At 40.8% G+C, this 19,487-nt stretch overlaps 1 protein-coding gene and 1 pseudogene across 1 annotated transcript in view; one reads left to right on the top strand and one right to left on the bottom strand.

Annotated features, from left to right (window-relative positions):
• Positions 1 to 19,487, bottom strand: part of Cped1 (cadherin like and PC-esterase domain containing 1) — a 269,206-nt gene that overhangs the window by 92,894 nt on the left and 156,825 nt on the right. The window contains exons 14-15 of the mRNA XM_055608217.1: positions 14,871 to 15,060; positions 13,052 to 13,220 (exon numbers count right to left, since the gene is read on the bottom strand). Of these exons, the coding sequence (XP_055464192.1) occupies positions 13,052 to 13,220; positions 14,871 to 15,060 (359 nt within the window). The remainder of the gene's footprint in view (positions 1 to 13,051; positions 13,221 to 14,870; positions 15,061 to 19,487) is intronic.
• LOC129677570 (40S ribosomal protein S6-like) lies at positions 11,860 to 12,528 on the top strand (annotated as a pseudogene).

Genomic DNA, 19,487 nt, shown 5'->3' with positions numbered 1-19,487 from the left:
CATTTTTATTACACCCGATAAAAAACAAAATCTTTATTTTGTGGGTCTGAAAAGCAACTTTTGAAGTCAGATGTATTTATCAACATACTCATTAGAGGCATTTTCCCCCTCCAGTTTGGAGAGAGTTTGAAAACCAATACCAGTACGGTTTAGATAGTCATAACTGTTTACACATGTCTCAGTAACAAAATCTATTTGGGGGGGTGGCACTTTACTTTTAGGATTTGAGACAGATGGAAATTATTATCATTATGGTTTAAAACGTTCCAACTGGATAATGGTGTTAAAAAGAATAAAACATTCTAGAATGCTTCCTACTAGCACGAAACACAGATCGTTTTATTAGACTGAGTACTGAGTTATTTACATATGGATTGGCTGATCCAGTTACATATGAAGGAATCTGAAGAAATAAATTCCTTCACGTAGCATCACATAGAAAATGCCTATGTTTCATGCTTAGCAATACTATTATTATTGTACAAAAAGCTTTAGAATCCCGTTTAGATAACATTTCTCATATTGCACAGGCAGAATCTAACTTAATCTTTAAGAAGTAGGACAACTTCTTTAATCATAAGCATATCAAATACCTTAGAGAAATGCAAAAATTCTTTTCATATCTGGTTCTCAAAAAAGAAAGGAAGAAAGAAAAAGATGATTAATAAGGGATTCTGTGGTTCCCTCAACCTGTTACTTCTAAGCAGTTAGACTGTGTTAAGAGCCAAGAGGGAGCAAAGTTCAAAGGAAATTCATCTAATATTTGAGCGCTGGCTAAGAAAGGGGGTGAGAGCCTGCTCTTGTGGCCAGTTGGCAATGAGGGCAGCATGCCAGGCCAAGGAGTCTTTGTGATCACAGATGGACTTAGCACGGGAGAGATGATGCCAGAGTCCCAGGCAGGGAAGGCTATTTTAGGGGCTTTGTACGAATCATTTGTTTTTCACTCATTGCCAGTTTTGACACAGAGAAATATATTTACTTAGCTCCTAACAAAAGTGAAAGCCATCCACAGCACCAGGAATTAGAATGTTAATCATATCTTACATGTTGGCTGCAGCCTGTATTTATTTATTGGTTGATTGTCTGCTAAGGGTTTGCAGTCTACTGAGGTGGATCTCATCCTTGGAGACAGCATCCCAGGATGACTTTGTAAGTCCTAATTTAGAACTCATCTAACTATACTGTATTCCTCTTGTAAAGTTTTTTTATAGCTTTTATATTTTGTGATAGCAAAATATTCTCACTAATTCTTAACAAATAGGGACACGGGTAGCCAGTGCTTTGCTCACTAGCATAATGGTACCATGAGGGGAGTGTTACAGTGGGTACCAGCCACTTGCTAACTGCATTTGAGGCTTGCTGCATGGGAAGGAGTATGTCCTTTTTTTCGGCCATAGGCCCCGGTCTGGAATAGACCTCTATTATTCTGCTAAATGGTCACGTCGTCAGGTAGTCTCTTCAGGGCTCACATTTGTCTCCACGGGTGAGTGGTACACTCAGCTTTCACCAGCGGAGTTTCCAACGGCAGCAGGCAGTGATTAATGAGGAAGCGAGTAAGTGCCAAAGTGCAGAGAATGGCAGTGGGGTGATAGCAACTGCTCCGGGGTTGAGGTAACGTCCCTGAATAGGAGGCAGAAAGAATGGAAGAGCCAGAGGCTGAAGAAATGTATAGCAAAAAGACCTCTTCTGGACGCGGCACAGCTGTTGCACTCATGAACTCTCGCTGCAGCAGTGGTTATCGGCATAAGATCTACTATACAAAATTGGGGTAGGCCCCATGATGCCCCACTCCTCCCAGAGGGATTGTTGACTGTCGTCACTTGTCATTTTATTCAGTAGTATAGCCACTGATAAGCTGTCCCTGCTCTAGTGAATGGCCTCCCATTCACACCTAGGCAAGAAAACCCAATTAAACTCAGCCAATCACACACAGAAATAACATACAAAAGCAGGCGAGGGCACGCTGAGAACAGGGGTTCCTGAGGGAGAGAATGAGAGAAGGCAACGGGGCAGAGTAAAAGTGACTGGAATTCATTAAATAAATATATGAATCTGTTGAATAATTTTAAATTAAAAAGCAGGGACTCTTTTTAGGGAAGGGAAGCAGTTATCTAGACTGCAATACGTCATCATCCTGCGAAATTAGAATGAGTATTTCTGCACTACGCACTTTCTAAAGGATATAGAGCTGGCCCAGCCAGCTCAGGGACATGCCTGGCTTCAGCTGTTTTTTTCCCTGTAAGGCACAACTGCAAACTGCCAGGAGGCTCGGCAGTTGTGTGTGCATTTTCATCCTTCTCTGCCACAGATGAACAAAGGCCACTGGTAAGCTGGGCGAAGACTGAATGAATCACTGAGGCTTTTTTTTTACACACAAGGCAGAGTTCCTTGTTCACATCTCCCTAACAAAGAAGCCCAGTGAGACATCGGAACAGCAAACTCAGCCAAACTGTGACTTCAGAATCCTGGCTAGTCCTGCATCTAGGGTCAAGCTCCTTGACTCACTTCTTCCAATTAAGGCGGTCAGCTATTCAAGGCCACCTTCTGTGTGTAGTGGTTACCACTACACATTGTTCTCCTGGGTACAGCCCTTCCTGAAGTCCCTGTCTCATGGTTTTTCCATGGTGTTAAGAATACATGTTCACTGAGTTATATCCTACTTAATTAAATTCTTTTTTCTTTTGGGGTGTGTGTGTGTGTGGGGTTCTCTGTGTAGCCTTGGGTGCCCTGGACTCGCACTGTAGACCAGGCTGGCCTCGAATGGAGAGAGATCCATCTGCCTCTGCCTCCTGGAGTGCTGGGATTACAGGTGTGCACCACCATGCCCAGTTAAAACTTTCTTCTATAAGGTTAGCAAGGCAGCTTACAGCAGTGGTTCTTAACCTTCCTAATGCTGAGACCCTTTGTCACAATTCCTCATGTTGGGGTAATCCCTGATCACAAAGTCCTCTCTCTCTCTCTCTCTCTCACACACACACACAGAGTGTAATAAAAAAGTTAAGATTTTTCTTTTATAGAAAAAATTAACTCTTCGGCTGAAGGCTATTGGAAACATATGCTTGCTTTAGTGACATACTGTGCCAGTAAAATAGCTTTGAAGTAGCCATGGGGCCAGATGACCAGTTCCAAGGACACCTTGTCCTTCACAGCTGGTTCTCTGAGCTTTTGTTTCTCTATCTGTGGAACAATTATGAAATTGTATATCCTGTGCTTTGTTTTGAAATGTGAGCGAGTAAACTTTAAGCAATTAAAATAGCACCCTGCACATAATAAATATTAAATAAGGTTTAAATCCTAAGTTCTGTAGATACCCTTAAAGGCTACATTTGCCCAGTCAGTGAAGAGGCTTCCACACTTGATACATATCCCCAAATCACTTGGAACAAGTGCTGAGTTTTAAAAAGTGGGGGAGAGCTACATACTTGAGGTTAAAATTATGATATAAAAATACAGAATGAGCCACATTCCCTCAACTATTATTAGGCATGAAATAATTTAGGTACTTGTGCAATAACACCGTAAAATGATGAAACAGAAAAAAAGATCAAATTCCATGATAGCCGTATGTTGCGACTGCCGGTATACAGGTAGCATGGCTGTCTTGGCCTGCTTGTGTGTGGATTGGGACTGAGAACATGGATCACAGCACAGTAAGCAACCCTAGGTGGGATCTGTGCAGCTTGTTTCTGAGCATAGTGAAGAAATCCCCTCTCACTGAACTGACTGCACAATCAAATTCTGATCTTCATGCTTGCTCACCAAGCACCTTACTAGCAAAGCCGCTGGCCCTGTCCCAGATGACTGCCTCTCCGTCTATCATAGGGCTTTATCTAGCTCAGGCTAGCCTAGAACTTCTGATTCTCCTGCCCCACCCGCCAAGCACCAGGATTACTGGCACGAATTATCACATGTCATTTTTTTTTTTTATCTGGTACTGGGCTTTGCAGATGCTAGGCAAGCTCTCTACCAACTGAGCTACATGATATTACACATAAACTCGAGTATAAGCAAGTTGAAATTTCCCAATATTTGCTAGACATCAATAGGAAAAGAAATTTTTAAAATTTTGCCTTTTTACCAAACTAAAGAGTTATTTTTTTTAATTGTATTTAAATACATGAGCTCTTTCTATGTTGTGTCATTGCTCCAAGATCTCCAAATATTAATTCAGGTTTTCCTTAAGACATTACTCTAGGGTGAATCACTACATGCAGGTAATGATTGTCTCCAAGCTTTCCCATGAGCAGTGAGTGGTGACTTAGCTCCAGAAAGCACAGAAAGTATTTTGATCATAATATTTAAGATATATAATTTCACTTAACAGAATTCCTCTGTCCCTGAAGATTCAACACCTATGAAACTCAGATCTTTTAATTCCACCAGAAACTTTATTTTAAAAAGCAGTTTCAGGTCAAGAATCCCATCTGCACTATTACCCTTCCAGATTATTAAATTATTCAGATGCCATAATATCTTTTCCACATTGGTAGAGAACAAAGTACTGACAAGCAGAGGGCCACTGGGTAATAACAGGTAAACAGACATGCTTCTGCATTGCAGAGTGAGGCTGGGAGCAGCGTTCTAATCTTAGTGCTGCCTAACAAAAGGAGTGAGAGTGAAAAAGTAAAGGAGACATATTAGTAAGTAGCACTTCTTAGAAAGATTGAAGCTTGCTGTGGTGGTGCACACCTTTAATCTCAGCACTTGGGAGGCAGAGGTAGGCAAAGTTTTGAGCTCGAGGCTGGCCTGGTTTATATAGTGAATTCCAAGATAGCTAGGGCAGCATAGTATGACTCTGATTCCAAAAGAAAGGAAAGAAAGGAAAGAAAGAAGAAAGAAAGAAAGAAAGAAAGAAAGAAAGAAAGAAAGAAAGAAAGAAAGGAAGGAAGGAAGGAAGGAAAGAAAGGAAAGGAAGAAAGAAAGAAAGAAAGAAAGAAAGAAAGAAAGAAAGAAGGAAAGAAAGAAAGAAAGAAAGAAGGAAAGAAGGAAAGAAGAAAGAAGAAAGAAAAAGAGGGGAGGTTGAGAGGGAGGTAGGAAAAAGGAAGGCAGGGAGGGAGGGAGGAAGGAAGGGAAGAGAATTTTTCAGCATAAAGCACGCTGATTCTGTTTTCTTAGAAATGAGCCAAAACCAGTCTACAACCCATAATTAGTGAAGCGACATGCAGAATTCTCTATGCTTGATCCATCAACACACAACTATGGGAGGGAGTGTCACAGTTAAGTGCACGTGGACATTTTTCCAGCATAACCTAACTGAAACATTGGCCAACTTTTCTTTGAAAAAAAAAAAAAAAGAATCATTATAGTCTGCTGAAAGAAAAAGCCCATCGACATCGCTCACTGATGACAATATCAATGGCCCTAAAGATAGATGCTAAACTACCGTGTGTGTTCAGAACACCACCCCCTGCTTATAAACACTCTGTGGGTCTCTGAGAGGAAACAATGGCTGCATAGCTCCTTACAAATGGTTGTCTCTCCAGCAGACATTATCTCAGCACATAGATATTATTTTTATATTGGAGCTAGAAATGAAACAATCATATGTAAATAGCAGTCCGCCTTTAAAAAAAGCAGGTATTCGATAAATTGACTGTTAGGAATACGTATTTACATAAGAAATGATATCCTTATTATATTTGTAATTATTCTGCTTTAGATCTTAAATTTCTAGGACAAAAAAAAATTATCTGGGGGTTTTCATAAATTAGAAATAGCATACCACGTTGGGAATGAGTGTCAGTTCTTGAGTCGGAGGTTCAGAACTTTCATGAGGGACGCAGGGTATGGCTTGTGTGCTCCTGGCAGTGAAGGACCAGTGGTCCAGCAGCACTCTTTGCTTTCTCTTGTCCCACAGAAAGCCAAATCATGGCGCTTACCATGTTTTTTTTTCCCAGTAAGTCATGTTCTATTGTTGGTTTGGTCTCTTTGCTGGTGAAAACCTTTGGCTGAGTTCCTTTGGACTTGAAAAAGAAGAAAGGATGTGGAAAATAGGAGATAAAAACACTGGGGACCCTTCTGAGCAATGAAAGCTGGCAAAAAGAGGGAGCTGGGGTTCAAAGCTATTAGAAGACCCCCTTCTTACACTGTTATTTTAACTGTGCTATCCTTCAAAGTTTCAAATATCATTTTTGAAATCGAGTTGCTTCAGAGTGTTTTTTAGAGACATAAATAAAAACAGCAGCAAAAGATCACCCTGCCTCTTTTCTAGTTCCTGGTCCAGCTTAGAAATCAGATCATGAGTCCTCAGACTGCCCAAGAAAGCCTTTCAAGCAACACGAGGAATAAAACAGAACGTTTCACTCTACACGCAACCGTCGTGTCCGGAAGATTTTTCTGATTGATACATCCCCTCCAGGAGGGAGGGAGAGGCTTATGAGGTTCAGGAGGGAAACAAAATGTTTTCTTGGAAAACAGGAAGCCCAGACAGGCTTGAAGGGCCCTTCCCCGGCTTTACAGAAGGAGTAAACTGCTGTGGGAGGAAGCTGCGGGCTGCCCAGAGCTTATTGAGGACCTGCTAGGTGAGCCGAGAGCCCTCAGGTTGCAGCTTTCTGAGCTGTCGCCCCTGTTGGGACGAGCTTCTTGGCGCTGGACCTGCTTTTGAGTGCATCGCTGCACCTGTAGGTGATCCCCTCACAGTCCCGTCAGAAGCCCCAATAGAAAATCATTGGCTCACCGTGTTGGGCTTCGGTCATTACTTTGATCTGTGGTGGAATCCCTGCCTGGGGAGAGAGAGGGGGGTCCCCAGGAAGGGTCTCCCACTACACAGCAGAAGTAAGGAAGACCCAGTTTTCTTCTCACGGCGTTGGCTCTACCGCACTATCAGGAGGAAAAGTTTATTTCTAATAATGGAAGCAGGTGTGGCTCGGAAAGACGGACAGAACAGATGTGGCAAGCAAAAGATTTTATTTAAATACTAATTTGACCCGAAGTTATGAACTGGATGAGTCTATCACTAAATTTAATTCAATTTAAATACTAATTTAACTAGTAACTTGTCTGATATAAGTTATGAATTGGACGAGCGTATACTCATGGTCAGTTATTTTAAGTGCTAAGCAGACTGTGAATTAAAGGGCATCCCTCTTGTCATCACATGCTTTTAAAGACTTAATGGACTTCTCACAAAGAACGCCATGACTTGGATGTACATAAATGCCTCCTGGCTACCAAGAAGTCCTCCACACTCGAAATGCCAGGCGACACGCTGCAGATGGAGAAACCCCTGCCCGGCCTTCCCTTTGGTACCATATGGGATTTTGAAGAAAGCTCGTAAAAGTCCATTCAGTCTACAGGTGCAAGCGTGCAAACCCAGCAAGGCTACGTGTTTAAGTCAAGAGTCCTTAGTACAACCTGGGTCACCAATAATGAGGTGGGTTCAGTCACCACAGACCCCTCACAGTGAAGTGGGGGAAGAGGACTCATTCTTCATTGGGCACAAAGGCACACGATACTTTTAGGCTCATGACAATGTTTAAATGTCTGGGCCTAACTGAAGCAGGCTATAGCAACCTGTGACGCCTGGCAGTTAGCGTGCTAAATTAACTTTTAAGGAGTTTGTAACATGGACGGGCTTTGTTGGTGGGAAGGGCAGAGGGCACACGCCACAGCGTATGTGCAGAAGTCAGAGGACAACTTGCAGGAGTCAATTCAATTGGTTCACTCTTCCCACCATGTGGTCCTGGGATTGAACTCAGGACATCAGGCCTGGAAGCAAGTGCTTTGCTGCTGAGATTTACTACTAGCCTCTAACCAAATCCTCGACAAGGTAGTTTCAGTGCCTGGAGGATTTAGCAGGGTGGAAAGTTTGTAGCAAAACCCCACTTTTTGCCACAGATTATGTAGAAAGCCCAGACCAGGTTAACCACTGCTAAAGTCTTGGCTTCTCAGGACATTTTTCTAAAAGGAGGAAAGGAAAGTTTTTTGTTTGTTTGTTTGTTTGTTTGTTTGTTTTGAATGATTTACTCATGTCCAGGGTTACAAGTAAATAAGACGGGATGGTGAGGTGCTTGAGTTAAGCTTTGGCACATAGCAGAAGGTCTACAGATGCCTTTGCATCTCCACTGCTGCCTCTTGAGAAGAGCACAGAGCAGAGCAGGCACTTTGAACTCATTACCTGTTGAGAGCATGTCACAGTAGCAGCGATGCCATTGTGGGAAAACTGGTAAACTGAGGTAGGCACGATCACTGACAGCTGTGATCACTCACTAAACGAACTGGTGTTTCGTGGGTAATTATTGATAAACACATCCATATTCTCTTATCAGAAATTTTTGCTAAGACATTAGACAAACATCTCTTTGAGCCACTTGACTGTAATTCTCTGTGGTGCTGGGAGGGTTAAAGAATAAATGAGAGAATTATAAAGCATTTCTAAACGCTGAATTGGAGTCATTTGCATAGAACTTAGTAACATAGTGTTTAAGTGGCTAATTTTTCTTTTTACGAAGCAGCATATGCCAGTTAATGAAATGTATAGCTAAATGCTGAATAGTCTTAAAAACACTGTTTTCTCTTCCCTCAGTATTTTCCCCTTTGTGTAGAAAGATGTATTTGCTAGAACTACAAAACTCGTTCCTCTAGGCTTCTGCTGCATGACCTTCCTGTAGACCTTATTTATGGCTCTCTCCTGATGCAATGCTTTGGGGGGCAAAATATGCTCTAGACTGTAGATCAACTACACAAATCAATTTCTGTGGAGTTATTGTTATCCAAGTCAAAACTTTGATTTGGAAAGGGGTAGTAAAAGAAATATTTCTTCATATGTATTTCAATTTCCTTAGAACATAAATATATTTTATTCTTTCCTAAACATGACATTTTTCAGCCACAGTAACAGTTTATTTATTACTTTCCAAACTTTTCTTCTTAGCAGTAAAGCCTTACATACTTACAGATAAAATTTAAATGCAGTTAACGGTCTAAGTGTGTTAGTCTCAGGATGGCTTTGGGTTTCATTAAGAACACGTTTTCTGTAATTGGATGAACACTTGTCATTGTAGCAATTACATTAACCTGAAAAGATGGCTGGCTGGTTAGCAGGGCTAGAAAAAGTTAAATTGTAAGTGTGATGAAATATAAGAGTGAGTCTCCAGCATACAACATTTAAGGAATACCTGTAAGCCACCTACTCTCAGTTAATATAGTGTCACACTGGAAGAATGCTTGCCGCCTTAAGTAGGTAGCTTTTCATCGGTGTTGATTCAGCCTTACAAAAGATATTGACAATGTCTGGGGGCATCTACTGTCACCACTTTCAAAAGAGGTCTATGATAATGTTCAGATAGCCTTCCTTTTATTATCCAGGACCAAATATCGGTGGTGCTGGGATTGAGATAGGTGGCCCCAATTTAGTTATTTATATCAATTATATTAAAAAAATCTTCCTTTTTACTAAACATTTAGAGGTAATAATGGCTACAACCTGTTTGGGGAAACTATACAATTTTCAATCGTCACAAACATAATTTTGGTAGATACACAGTATATTTGACCTATAAAAGACACAAAATGACATAAGTAAGATCTTATAATTTACCAAACTGCCTTAGTAACTGGCTTTTCATTGACCGTTAGGCTTTACAAACCTGCTTTTCTTCCTGTTAGTCTTCTGGTGAAACAGTAAAGTGAATAGTTGATTCCCAGAAGGAAGGAGAGCAGAGGAAGAGAAATGAAGGGGCTTGATAAGATCCAAATTGAATTACTCGGCTTTGGCTGTTTGAAAGTGGGCTGCTTTCCTTGTTTGCTATGGAATTAAACACCCCCTAAATTCACTGAACTACAGCAGCAGTATGAGGTAGGCCCTTTCAGGATATAATGAAGTTCTTACAGGGCTTGGCCCCCTGTGTGTGAATCGGTGTCCCGTGAACAGGCCTGAGAAAACCAGCCTAGGCCCAGTCTTGCTCTGTGGCTCCTCCCCTTGTGGAACACAACCTATGTCCTTTTTGCCTTTACTACCACAGGGTTACCCAGAAGGCCTTGACAGTTAAAGGTCCGAAGATGTGACCTTGGGCTTCTCAGCCTCCGGAACTGTGAGAAATAAACTTCAATTCTTTTTAAATTACCCAGCTACAGGCATTTTGTTATAGCAACACAAGTGGACTAAGATGCCAATTTAAAACTGAACATAGAATGCCTTAATCCAAAATCTAATTTGAAATGCAAGGAGAAATTGAAATTTTTCTTTTTACTAGAAAATAAAGTGTAATTAATGTTTAACTTCTTTCCGTTCAGGCTTGCACATGTAGGTTTTGGAGGACTCAAATTGAACAGCCTCTCTGATAATTTGCAAACAGTGTGCCCTGGGCTTTAACCTTAACAATAAAATAGCAGAAGAAAGAAAAAGATTTGGAAGATCGAAACATTTCAAGTTTTGTAACGTATATCTGCTTTACTATTAGTGTAATTCAGAAATTCTCAAGTGCCTAAGGATTGGTGGTTAGAAACTCACTTCCTGCTGCTTTCTTTGCATTAGGACCTTTGTCATGTTATCAGTCTAGAGACCTAAAGCCCATGATGAGACTAAGCAGTAATCTTCATGGTCAGTTTTGCTGGATTATTTGGATTTATTTGCAAAGCATATTCCAAGGACTGTTTATGAGGGCTTTTCCAAAGAGTTTTAACTGAGAAGAGAAGGGGCCGTTTGAATGTGGGTGTCTCCACTCCACAGCTGGGGTCCTGTGTTGAATTAAAGGAGAAGCTGGGCTGGACACTATCATTTGCTCATGACCCCGGCTCTAAAGGAAATGCAAACAACTGCCCCATGCACCTGCCTCTATGTATTCTTCCTGGCTGCGCTGGCGTACCGCAGACTGTGGGCAAAGTGAGCTCTTCTCTTAGTTGCTTTCGCCACATATTCTGTAACAGCAGTGAGAAAAATAACTATCCCAGGGGAGTTTCTGGATAGAATTTGAGGTGGAGCCCGCAAGGGGCAGACTGGCCCTGTGCGTCTGGAGCTCACAGGGCAGCTCATGCCTAGCTAAGCTGCGTTATCCAAGCCAAATTCTTCTGCTCACTCCTTTGAGAGTTTCTATAAATGATCGGCTGAAAAATACTGTCAAACACTTTCCATGTTATAAAATACAGTACTTACTGAAGAACCACACATAAACTTTCAACTAGGAACTTCTGACAAGGATTCATAAATGACTGAAATACTTTCCTGCAATTGTCTGTGTGATTCATCACAGGAATTTCCTAATGATTTTTTTTCCCATGTTATGGTAAAAAACACCATCAGTTCACTAAGGTAGCTGCACAATAATTAACTTGTTTCTGGTCAGCATAGTATTTGAGAAGTGACACATGTCTTGGAAGATAACAATACAAACTTTCCTTCTAACATTGTTTTTCTTATTTCACTGAATTGAAATGTGTATGCAGATCTGTCCAACTATTTCATAAATATTTTCTACATAAAATAGATAATACACAGTAAATTATATAAGTTTGAAGGGTCCAGATTTTATATATCTATACACCAATTGTTTACATAGGTAACCATCACCCAGATTAGGATATAGGATATTTCCTCAAAGGGTCTCTTCAGATATAGGGACATTGATATCTTACAATGTCTTTATCATCACAAGTTAGTTTTACCTGCTCTTAAATGTCATATTAATGAGACACAGTGTACTTTTATTTGTCTGGCTTCTTTTTAATGGAACAAACTGGGGTTAATAAAGAAAATATTGGAAGGGGAAAACATGATCAAATTAAACTGCATGAAATAAAATTTCAATTAAAGAAACAAATTAAAAATAATAAAGTAAAGTTTTTAATATACATATAAACGCAGGTATTAAGGAGGGGAGAGAGATTATCAAAGAAGGACAGCGCCCATGTGCACAAAAATAGATGTGGGCTTCTAAACCATCACCTGTTTTTCCCTTTCATCTGCACAGATGGTTTTCCTTACCACATCAACTGATAACCAGTGGTGGGAATGACAAACAAGGTTTTCCCATGAAACAAGGTGTTTTGACCCATGGCAGAGTGTGCCTGTTGTTGAGTAAGGGGCATCTTGTTATAGACCAAGAAGAACTGGAGAGAGGAAGTGTAAGTCTGTTCGTGGATGCTCTGTGGATGCCAATCTGAGTGTTCTCAACTTGATTATTGTGAAAAAAAGGAGAGAAGGCTATTCCTGGACTGACAGACACGACTATGTCTCACTGGCTGGGACCTAAAAGAGCTTGTAGAGTACAAAAGCTCTTTAATTTCTCTAAAGAAGATGATGTTGGCCAATATGTTGTCAGAAAGCACTTAAACAAAGAAGGTAAGAAGCCCAGGAGCAAAGCTCCCGAGATTCAGTGTCCTGTCATTCCACGTGCCCTGCAACACAAACGCCGATGTATTGCTCTGATGAAACAACACACTAAGAAAAACGAGGAGACTGCAGAATATGCTAAACTTTTGGCTAGGAGAATGAAGGAAGCTAAAGAAAAGTGACAAGAACAGATTGCCAGGAGATGTAGGCTGTCCTCTCTGAGAGCGTCTACTTCTAAATCTGAGTCCAGTCAAAAATAAGTCTTTAGGAGTAGCAAATAAATGATCATACCTTAAATCCCGCCCCCTTCCCCCACAAAAAGAAATGTATTTCTCAAAGGAGAAGCCACAGCCTTGACTAAGGTCTGAGGCATAAATGGGAAACACATCTATGCCAAGCAAATTTCATTTCATTTATTCAGTATCCTTGCTCTAAAAATGCTCCATAAAGTTTTGCTCTCATTTTTTTTTTAAATAATAAATTCCACTGGATGTAGTTTAAAATTTCAAAAGGAGATCCAGGGACACAGCCAAGGAAAGCAAGAAAATTTAATTGGGCAATGCAAAACCAAATCCATAGCTGCTGCTGCTTGGCCATGATAAAGTCCTAAGCCCAGCCCACAGAGTGTGCTCCGAATGAGGGAGCTGCAGACACCTGCCAGGGATCAGACTCTGCAGCAGAGAGCGCCACTGAGGGAAGCACAAGACCGAAACGTGGCATCTCTCACCTGGATTAACTAGTCCCTCCTGACTCAGCACACGTGTAAACACAGAATCCACTCACTTGTACAAAGCCGCATGCTGTGAAGTCCTCAAAGAAGGGCAGGCTCGGGCGGTCTTCTCTGTAGATGGTGAGTTTATACGTGGTTATTGTGTCACCCTCTGCTGGAGACTCATCCACCACAAGCACAGAGATCCTGTTCATTCCTAATCCCAGAGGGTAGTTGGCAAAACTGAGGGCAGGCAGTGGGAGGGCATGGAGAGTGAAAGATGGAAGAGAATGAATATGGGTGGAGACAGTTATTCAGCCCAAACAAATTCAGACATCAGTGTTTTTATCATCGTCGTCATTATTAATCATTATGATGATGTTTACTTGGCTAAAACATAAAAAGTATGCACAATTTCATAAGAAATATTAAACTTTTAAAAAATGAAATCTCCCTTTCTTAGTTCTTTGCCATGCTAGGGCTCATCTTTCAGGAGAATTCATGTCCTTCGTTAACTGGAGGGAAAGAAACTAATATTTATTAACCTGCCAGGGTCAGGCTTGACTTCTAATACAATGGCTCTATACAAAATCATGATCACTTTTATTATAAACATAGAGACTGTTAAAAACTGATATCAAACTGCCCCAAGTTACATGGTAGAGCAAGGGTAGGACTCAGAGTTGAGTGACATGAATCCTCTTTTCCTTTCTGTATCTTCTTTCAATTTTTCTTCTTTCTTTTTTTCTCCCCCTTTTCTTGTTCTTTCCCTTCTTTTGGCAAATGTTCTCATATATCCCAGGCTGACCTCCAGATGAGTATTTAACTGAAGGTTTCACACATGCTAGGCAAGTATATTGAGTAAAATATACCTTAGTATATTTTACTGAGTATACCCTGAGCCTAAATCCTCTTGTCTTTATACTAAATGGGACTGTTTTTAATGCCAAGCACATTTTCTTTCCTATGGCATGCAATCACAGCTTCTTCTCCATGGACACTGTATGTAATGAGGTTCTATTCCTATTCAAATTTTCAAACAAAAGAGTCAGAATTAAAAAAAAAATCTATAGAAAACAACAATAAACAAACATACCCTGCATTACTATTCCCACAAATTCTTACTTCTGGCTGATCAGACTGGAGAAGTTGGTTTTGGGTAAAAAGGGGGTCACCATTTATAAGCATCAGCTTCAACAATTTGAAAACAAGAAGATGACAAGAAATGGAGTTCTCCATGGCCCACAGAATCAACTAAGCAGGGCTCATAGAGGCTCACAGAGACTGAAGCAGCAATCACAGAGCCTGCATGGGTCTGAGCTGGGTCCTCTGTATATATGTTATGGTTGTTAGCTTGGTGTTTTTGCAGGGCTCTTTACATTGGGAGGAGTTGGGGTGTCTCTGACTCCTTTGCCTGCACTTGGTACCCTTTTCTTCCTTCCACGATTGCCTCATCCAACCTTGTTGTGAGGGTTTGTGCCTAATCTTACTGCAACTTTTTATTCTGTGTTTGATTGATATTCCTGGGAGGACTACTCTTTTTTTGAAGGGATTTGGAGGAGGAGTAGATCTAGGGAAGGATGCCTGGAGGAGTGGAGAGAGGGGAAATGGTGGTTGGGATGTAATGTATGACAGAAAAATAAAAAAAAGGAAAAGAAACAGAGTTCTAGATGGCTCCTCCTCATGCTTTATGTATCATGATCCTCTTTTGTAACAGTATTGTTAGAAAGATTAACTCCTGCCTGTTTGTGGATTGGTAGAGAACCTAGGAGTGTTTTCTATGCACAGGAACCCTGGAAAAGGAAGGACGTTACCCTGCCATGCTCTAAACCACTGTCAAAGGTGGGCTGACCTGCTTCCTGGTGAGAGGCCAGCCCTGCACACATGCCCTACCTTGGCCCTGCCCGCTCTTGCAGGTGCACCTTGCACTGACACTTGTTAGAAGCCTCTGCTCCGATCCTCACTGTGAGCACATCAAAGGGCACTTCACAGTAATAATCCGTGATCTTCGGATTAAACTCCGGACTTAGTTCTAAGTGGGGATGGGTGACGATCTTCTTGATGTGGCAGAGCGTGTCTTCCTCTGTTACCAAGACATAAAGGATGAGAAAGGCAACTGTGAAACTGCATGTGACTAAGGCGTCTCCTCTCCTCCTCCTATGCACAGTCTCAGTGCTCAGTGGCTATCCGCTCAGCACCGCTGGTTTGTGGCATCAGTCTGACTTCCAGTTTGTCAGGTGTGGGGGAGCCTCCTCAGACCAGCTGGTCACTTTGCCTGGTGCCGTACAGACAGTGTATCTTTTCTCAGTCCTTGAAAGGATAAAGGTGCAGAAGGTGGGGGAAAATGTCTCTCCTGTGGACTGATAACATTCGCATGTGATACATGACATCTCAATTAACTATGTAAATGGAGACAACCGCTCCATGCGACAGTGACAGAAAGGCACCCGCAGGCAATCAGGAAACTTTCTTAATGGAAAATTGTTATTAAATTGCCATTATTGACACAGGAGTAGTAGGGTAGAGCATAGAATGTGATCTTTGGCATCATACTGAACACATAGTTCAAAATGTCCACATGATATCTTGAAATTCCTTCCCAAGCCACCTCAACAGGGAAAAAGGTCAGAAAGCAAAAGAAGGAAAATGCTGTATCTGCTCAAACCTGTCCTCAAATCTAGAACGACTTCATGCCATTGAAGATAAACTGTCCTTTGGCAATCATCTTATAGCAAACACTATCTTGGTACACGAAAAGAAAAAAGCTTTAGTGGTGTGCACACACACATTAGCTACTGTAAAATTACATCTAACATTAATATTTGGAATCGACAGTACCCAAGCGAGTGTCAAAATGGTTTTCCAAGAGGCATCTACAAAAGTTTTATTTATTCTTTACAACAGTCAACAAAACTAGAGCAAATGGAAGTATAGGAAATTCTCCTGAAATCAGCAAAGTGAAGGCATCTTAGCATCACTTGGCATTCAGTGATACTGAATAGCATAGCAAGAAAGGGTACCAGAGGGTGCAATGCCAGAACTGAAGTTAGCAAAAAGACATTGTTCTAGTGATGTCTGTCTCTCTCCTTTTTTATAGTTATCACAGTGTTTTCTCTAAAATCAAATCTAATGGCTTGTTCCCAATTCACAGCAGTTTCTCATCATTTCCAGGGTCAAATTAATGAAGGGGAAGGGACTCCACAGGCTGCTCCTTGTTCCGTCACCATTGTTTCTGATGTCATGTCCGGGACTTTGTATAAGGAATATGGAGAAGCATCTGGCAATGTGGGGACAGGAAACCATCAGTCATCCAACTATTTTACTCTAGTTCTGAGAACCAGGTCTCCAAATAGCTGCCTGTGTGCTCTAAGCAATGAAAGTTAATATAAGCATTTCTATCTCCTGTTCTATGGGTTTCTCTGCCTGCGGAAGAAAAAACATTAATCAAGTATAAATTAAGAGCACAATAGTATCATAAATAGCGTATAATTTCAGTTTGCCGAAAAGGCTTATTTTAAAAAACCCAATGAGACGATTTTGTTGAGTCTCCTAGTGATTTCAGTAAACAGCTTACTTTTGTCATTTGAAAAGAACAAGTTAGCTGAAGATTTTTATCTGACTGACATATATAGGCAGACTTCATCTATAATTTTAATAATCTGTCTTAGTATGATTCATAAGAATGTAAGTGCAGAGCGTTATAACTCACACTGAAAATAATCATTGATTTTCATTCGAATTTAGCTGATTTTCAATAACGTATTGGTTTTTAAAATGAAAGTCCCCCCCACCCCATCCACAGCATTGTGTCTGCTCAAGGTATGGGGATAAACATAGTGAAAACAGGACGTTAGTAGTCATGAAATTTGATCCAAATGGATGCTCTGGACCCAGCACGGCACTAAACGAACCAGAGCAGTGACCAGCCCTGGTCAGGGAGGCCTGAACTGCCAGGTACGAAGGGAGTATAAGTACACTTTTGTGCTAAGAACCACACAAACGAGTAACAAAGTAGGAGATTGGTTTTTTGTTTGTTTGTTTGTTTGTTTTCAATATGAGTCGTAGGAGGTGTATTTCAACTTAATAGGCTCTCTTTCTTTTTATATATCCTTCACTTATAATATATGACACAAGGTCTTCCCATACAGCCCACTCTGGCCTTGAACTTGTGATCTTCTGACCTTGGTCTTCCCAGTGCTGGGATGACAGGCATGTGCCCCTTTATGGACTAAGAATGTATTTTTATGATGATTCGGTGAGAATTAATTTCCTTTCAGTTTATACTATTTATGATCCTTTAAATATTTCACTGAGGTAGTCACAGTTTTCAAAGGGGGACTTATGCTTCTTATAAATTGAACCACACCGACACATGAGATGAAATAAATGGGCAATTACTTCCTCAAGCATGATTTTAGCAAGACCTCACCACCTCCATCAAACGCTCCACCTCTGCACTGGCTGCTGCATCCTGTCCTGGACCCTTCCTTGAAAGCTGATTTAGCTCTGACATCATTGCACCTGAATGAGCTGCCTTTAAACACCTGGTGTGTCCTTGGCGGCTTTCCGAGTCCTGTCCTGACTTGTCTCAGGCCAGCTTACCTTAGATCTACGGAGAACCCAGCATGAGAGATGGTGGTAGCAGGCTGCTTAACCTATTTGGCAAGCATACATGGGAAAGCTGTTTGAAGTTTTGGTTGTTTTTAATGGACTTCTTTTAACCATAGGATTTTATTGCTCTCTTAATGGATCATCATAACTCATATTAAACACAGGAAAAGTTTATACTCTTGAAGGGAACCCCACCCAGGCAGAAGCATTGCCCACAATATTTTTAAGTCTCATACCAGACCACAGAAGCAGAGAGATTAATTGTAAAAGTCCAGGTAGGATGAATTTTTAATCAGGGAAAAACAACATGAACTAAGATGATATTTCCTGACAATGCGCCCCTCCTCTCTATATCACATTACCTGGGAACTGAAAGCAATGAGATCATCCAGATCAGAATACAGAATACAAAGAGATGTCACATTGCATTTAGCCCTGGACCTAGCAATCGGACAGACTCTTAGAAAATATTACTAACTGCCAATTCTCCTAGTTTTCTTATTGAGCTGAGTTTGTGTTTTTGTGTTTTAAATCATACTCCGAAAAGAAATCATACCAGGAGAAAGAAGAACCACGTCTTGTAGGTGTGAGAGATTGGTAGTCGGGGGTAGGGGTCGGGGGTGGGGGTCAGGGGTGAGGGGAGCACCTGCTCTCTGTTCCCTGTGAAATTCAGCGGTTCTTGAAAAGCTTTCAGTCTTTGGCTGACTGCACTGGTTGATTTCATTAAACATGAATACTAATCAGTCTAGCATGATATTTGATGTCATTATCTGAAAAGGATGAATAAACACCAGTATTTAGAACGCAAACAAGTTAGAATGTTTTAATTCTAAGATTTTTATTTATAGTAAATAAAGCCTAAGTTTATACACTTCAAGACAAGTTTTCTCCTTTCTTTCCTTTCTTTTATTTTCTTCTTTCTCTTTGTAGGGCTGTCTGTCTGAGAACTCACTCTATAGACCAGGCTGGCCTTAAGTCGGAGATCTGCCTGCCTCTGCCTCTGAGTGCTGGAACTAAAGGCTTGTGGCATGACTATCCAGAAGACAAGCTTGCTAAATTCAAATTTTAGCAAAAAGTGTAAGGACTGATAGATATGGATCTTTTTAAAAGGCATATATTATAAAAAATGAATCTATATTGGAGAGCTATTAAGCTATGAAGAAAATCCAGGAGTCTGGAGAACTGATTCATTCGTTCAGAGCGCAGCTCTGGCTGCTGTTCAAGAGAACCCAGGTTCCATTCCCAGTACCTACATGGTGGCTCACAACCATCAGTAACTTCAGTTCCAGGAGTTATGAAGAAAACAAAAGAAGGGATCCGGCACTCTTCTGGCCTCCTCAAGCACCATGCATTTGTGAAGTGCGCAAACACACACATTCAAGCAAAATACCCATACATGTAAAAGAAATAATAATTTTTTTAAAAAGATAATTCAGGAGCTTAGGCTAAATCTGAAAGTCATAACTCAGCCATTTAATATCTATGTGACCTTGGAAGTAAGCTGAAAAGATAGGCTTTACAATACTACTGTAACTACATGGAACCGGATGAAGAAGATAGCTTTTAAATTTAAATTTTACAAAAACTTAAATTGCATGTATACTCTTACTATGAACAGTTAAAATTCACGGTGTTTTAAGAAAATAAACTGAAAATTGAGTTTGAAATTCTCAGTTGTTTTGAAGAGACTTCCACTCAAGTACCCCCCATTACAGCAATTACATAGGAGGAAAAGAAAATCACATCAGAATAACGAGACTCCTAAACATGATGTATGAGCCAAATTCTACCCTAACAGAAAGCTTTAAGGTTCCCTGGGGCCCTAAAAGTGAGTCTAGAAGTCAGTGACCTAAAACAACACATATACATGTAATATTTTAAACTAAAACCTGGATAAGT

This window comes from Psammomys obesus, unplaced genomic scaffold (assembly GCF_907164565.1).
Source record: "Psammomys obesus unplaced genomic scaffold, mPsaObe1.curated_primary_1811, whole genome shotgun sequence".
Classification (NCBI taxonomy): Eukaryota; Metazoa; Chordata; class Mammalia; order Rodentia; family Muridae; genus Psammomys; species Psammomys obesus.
This window is presented reverse-complemented; position numbering and strand designations above follow the sequence as displayed.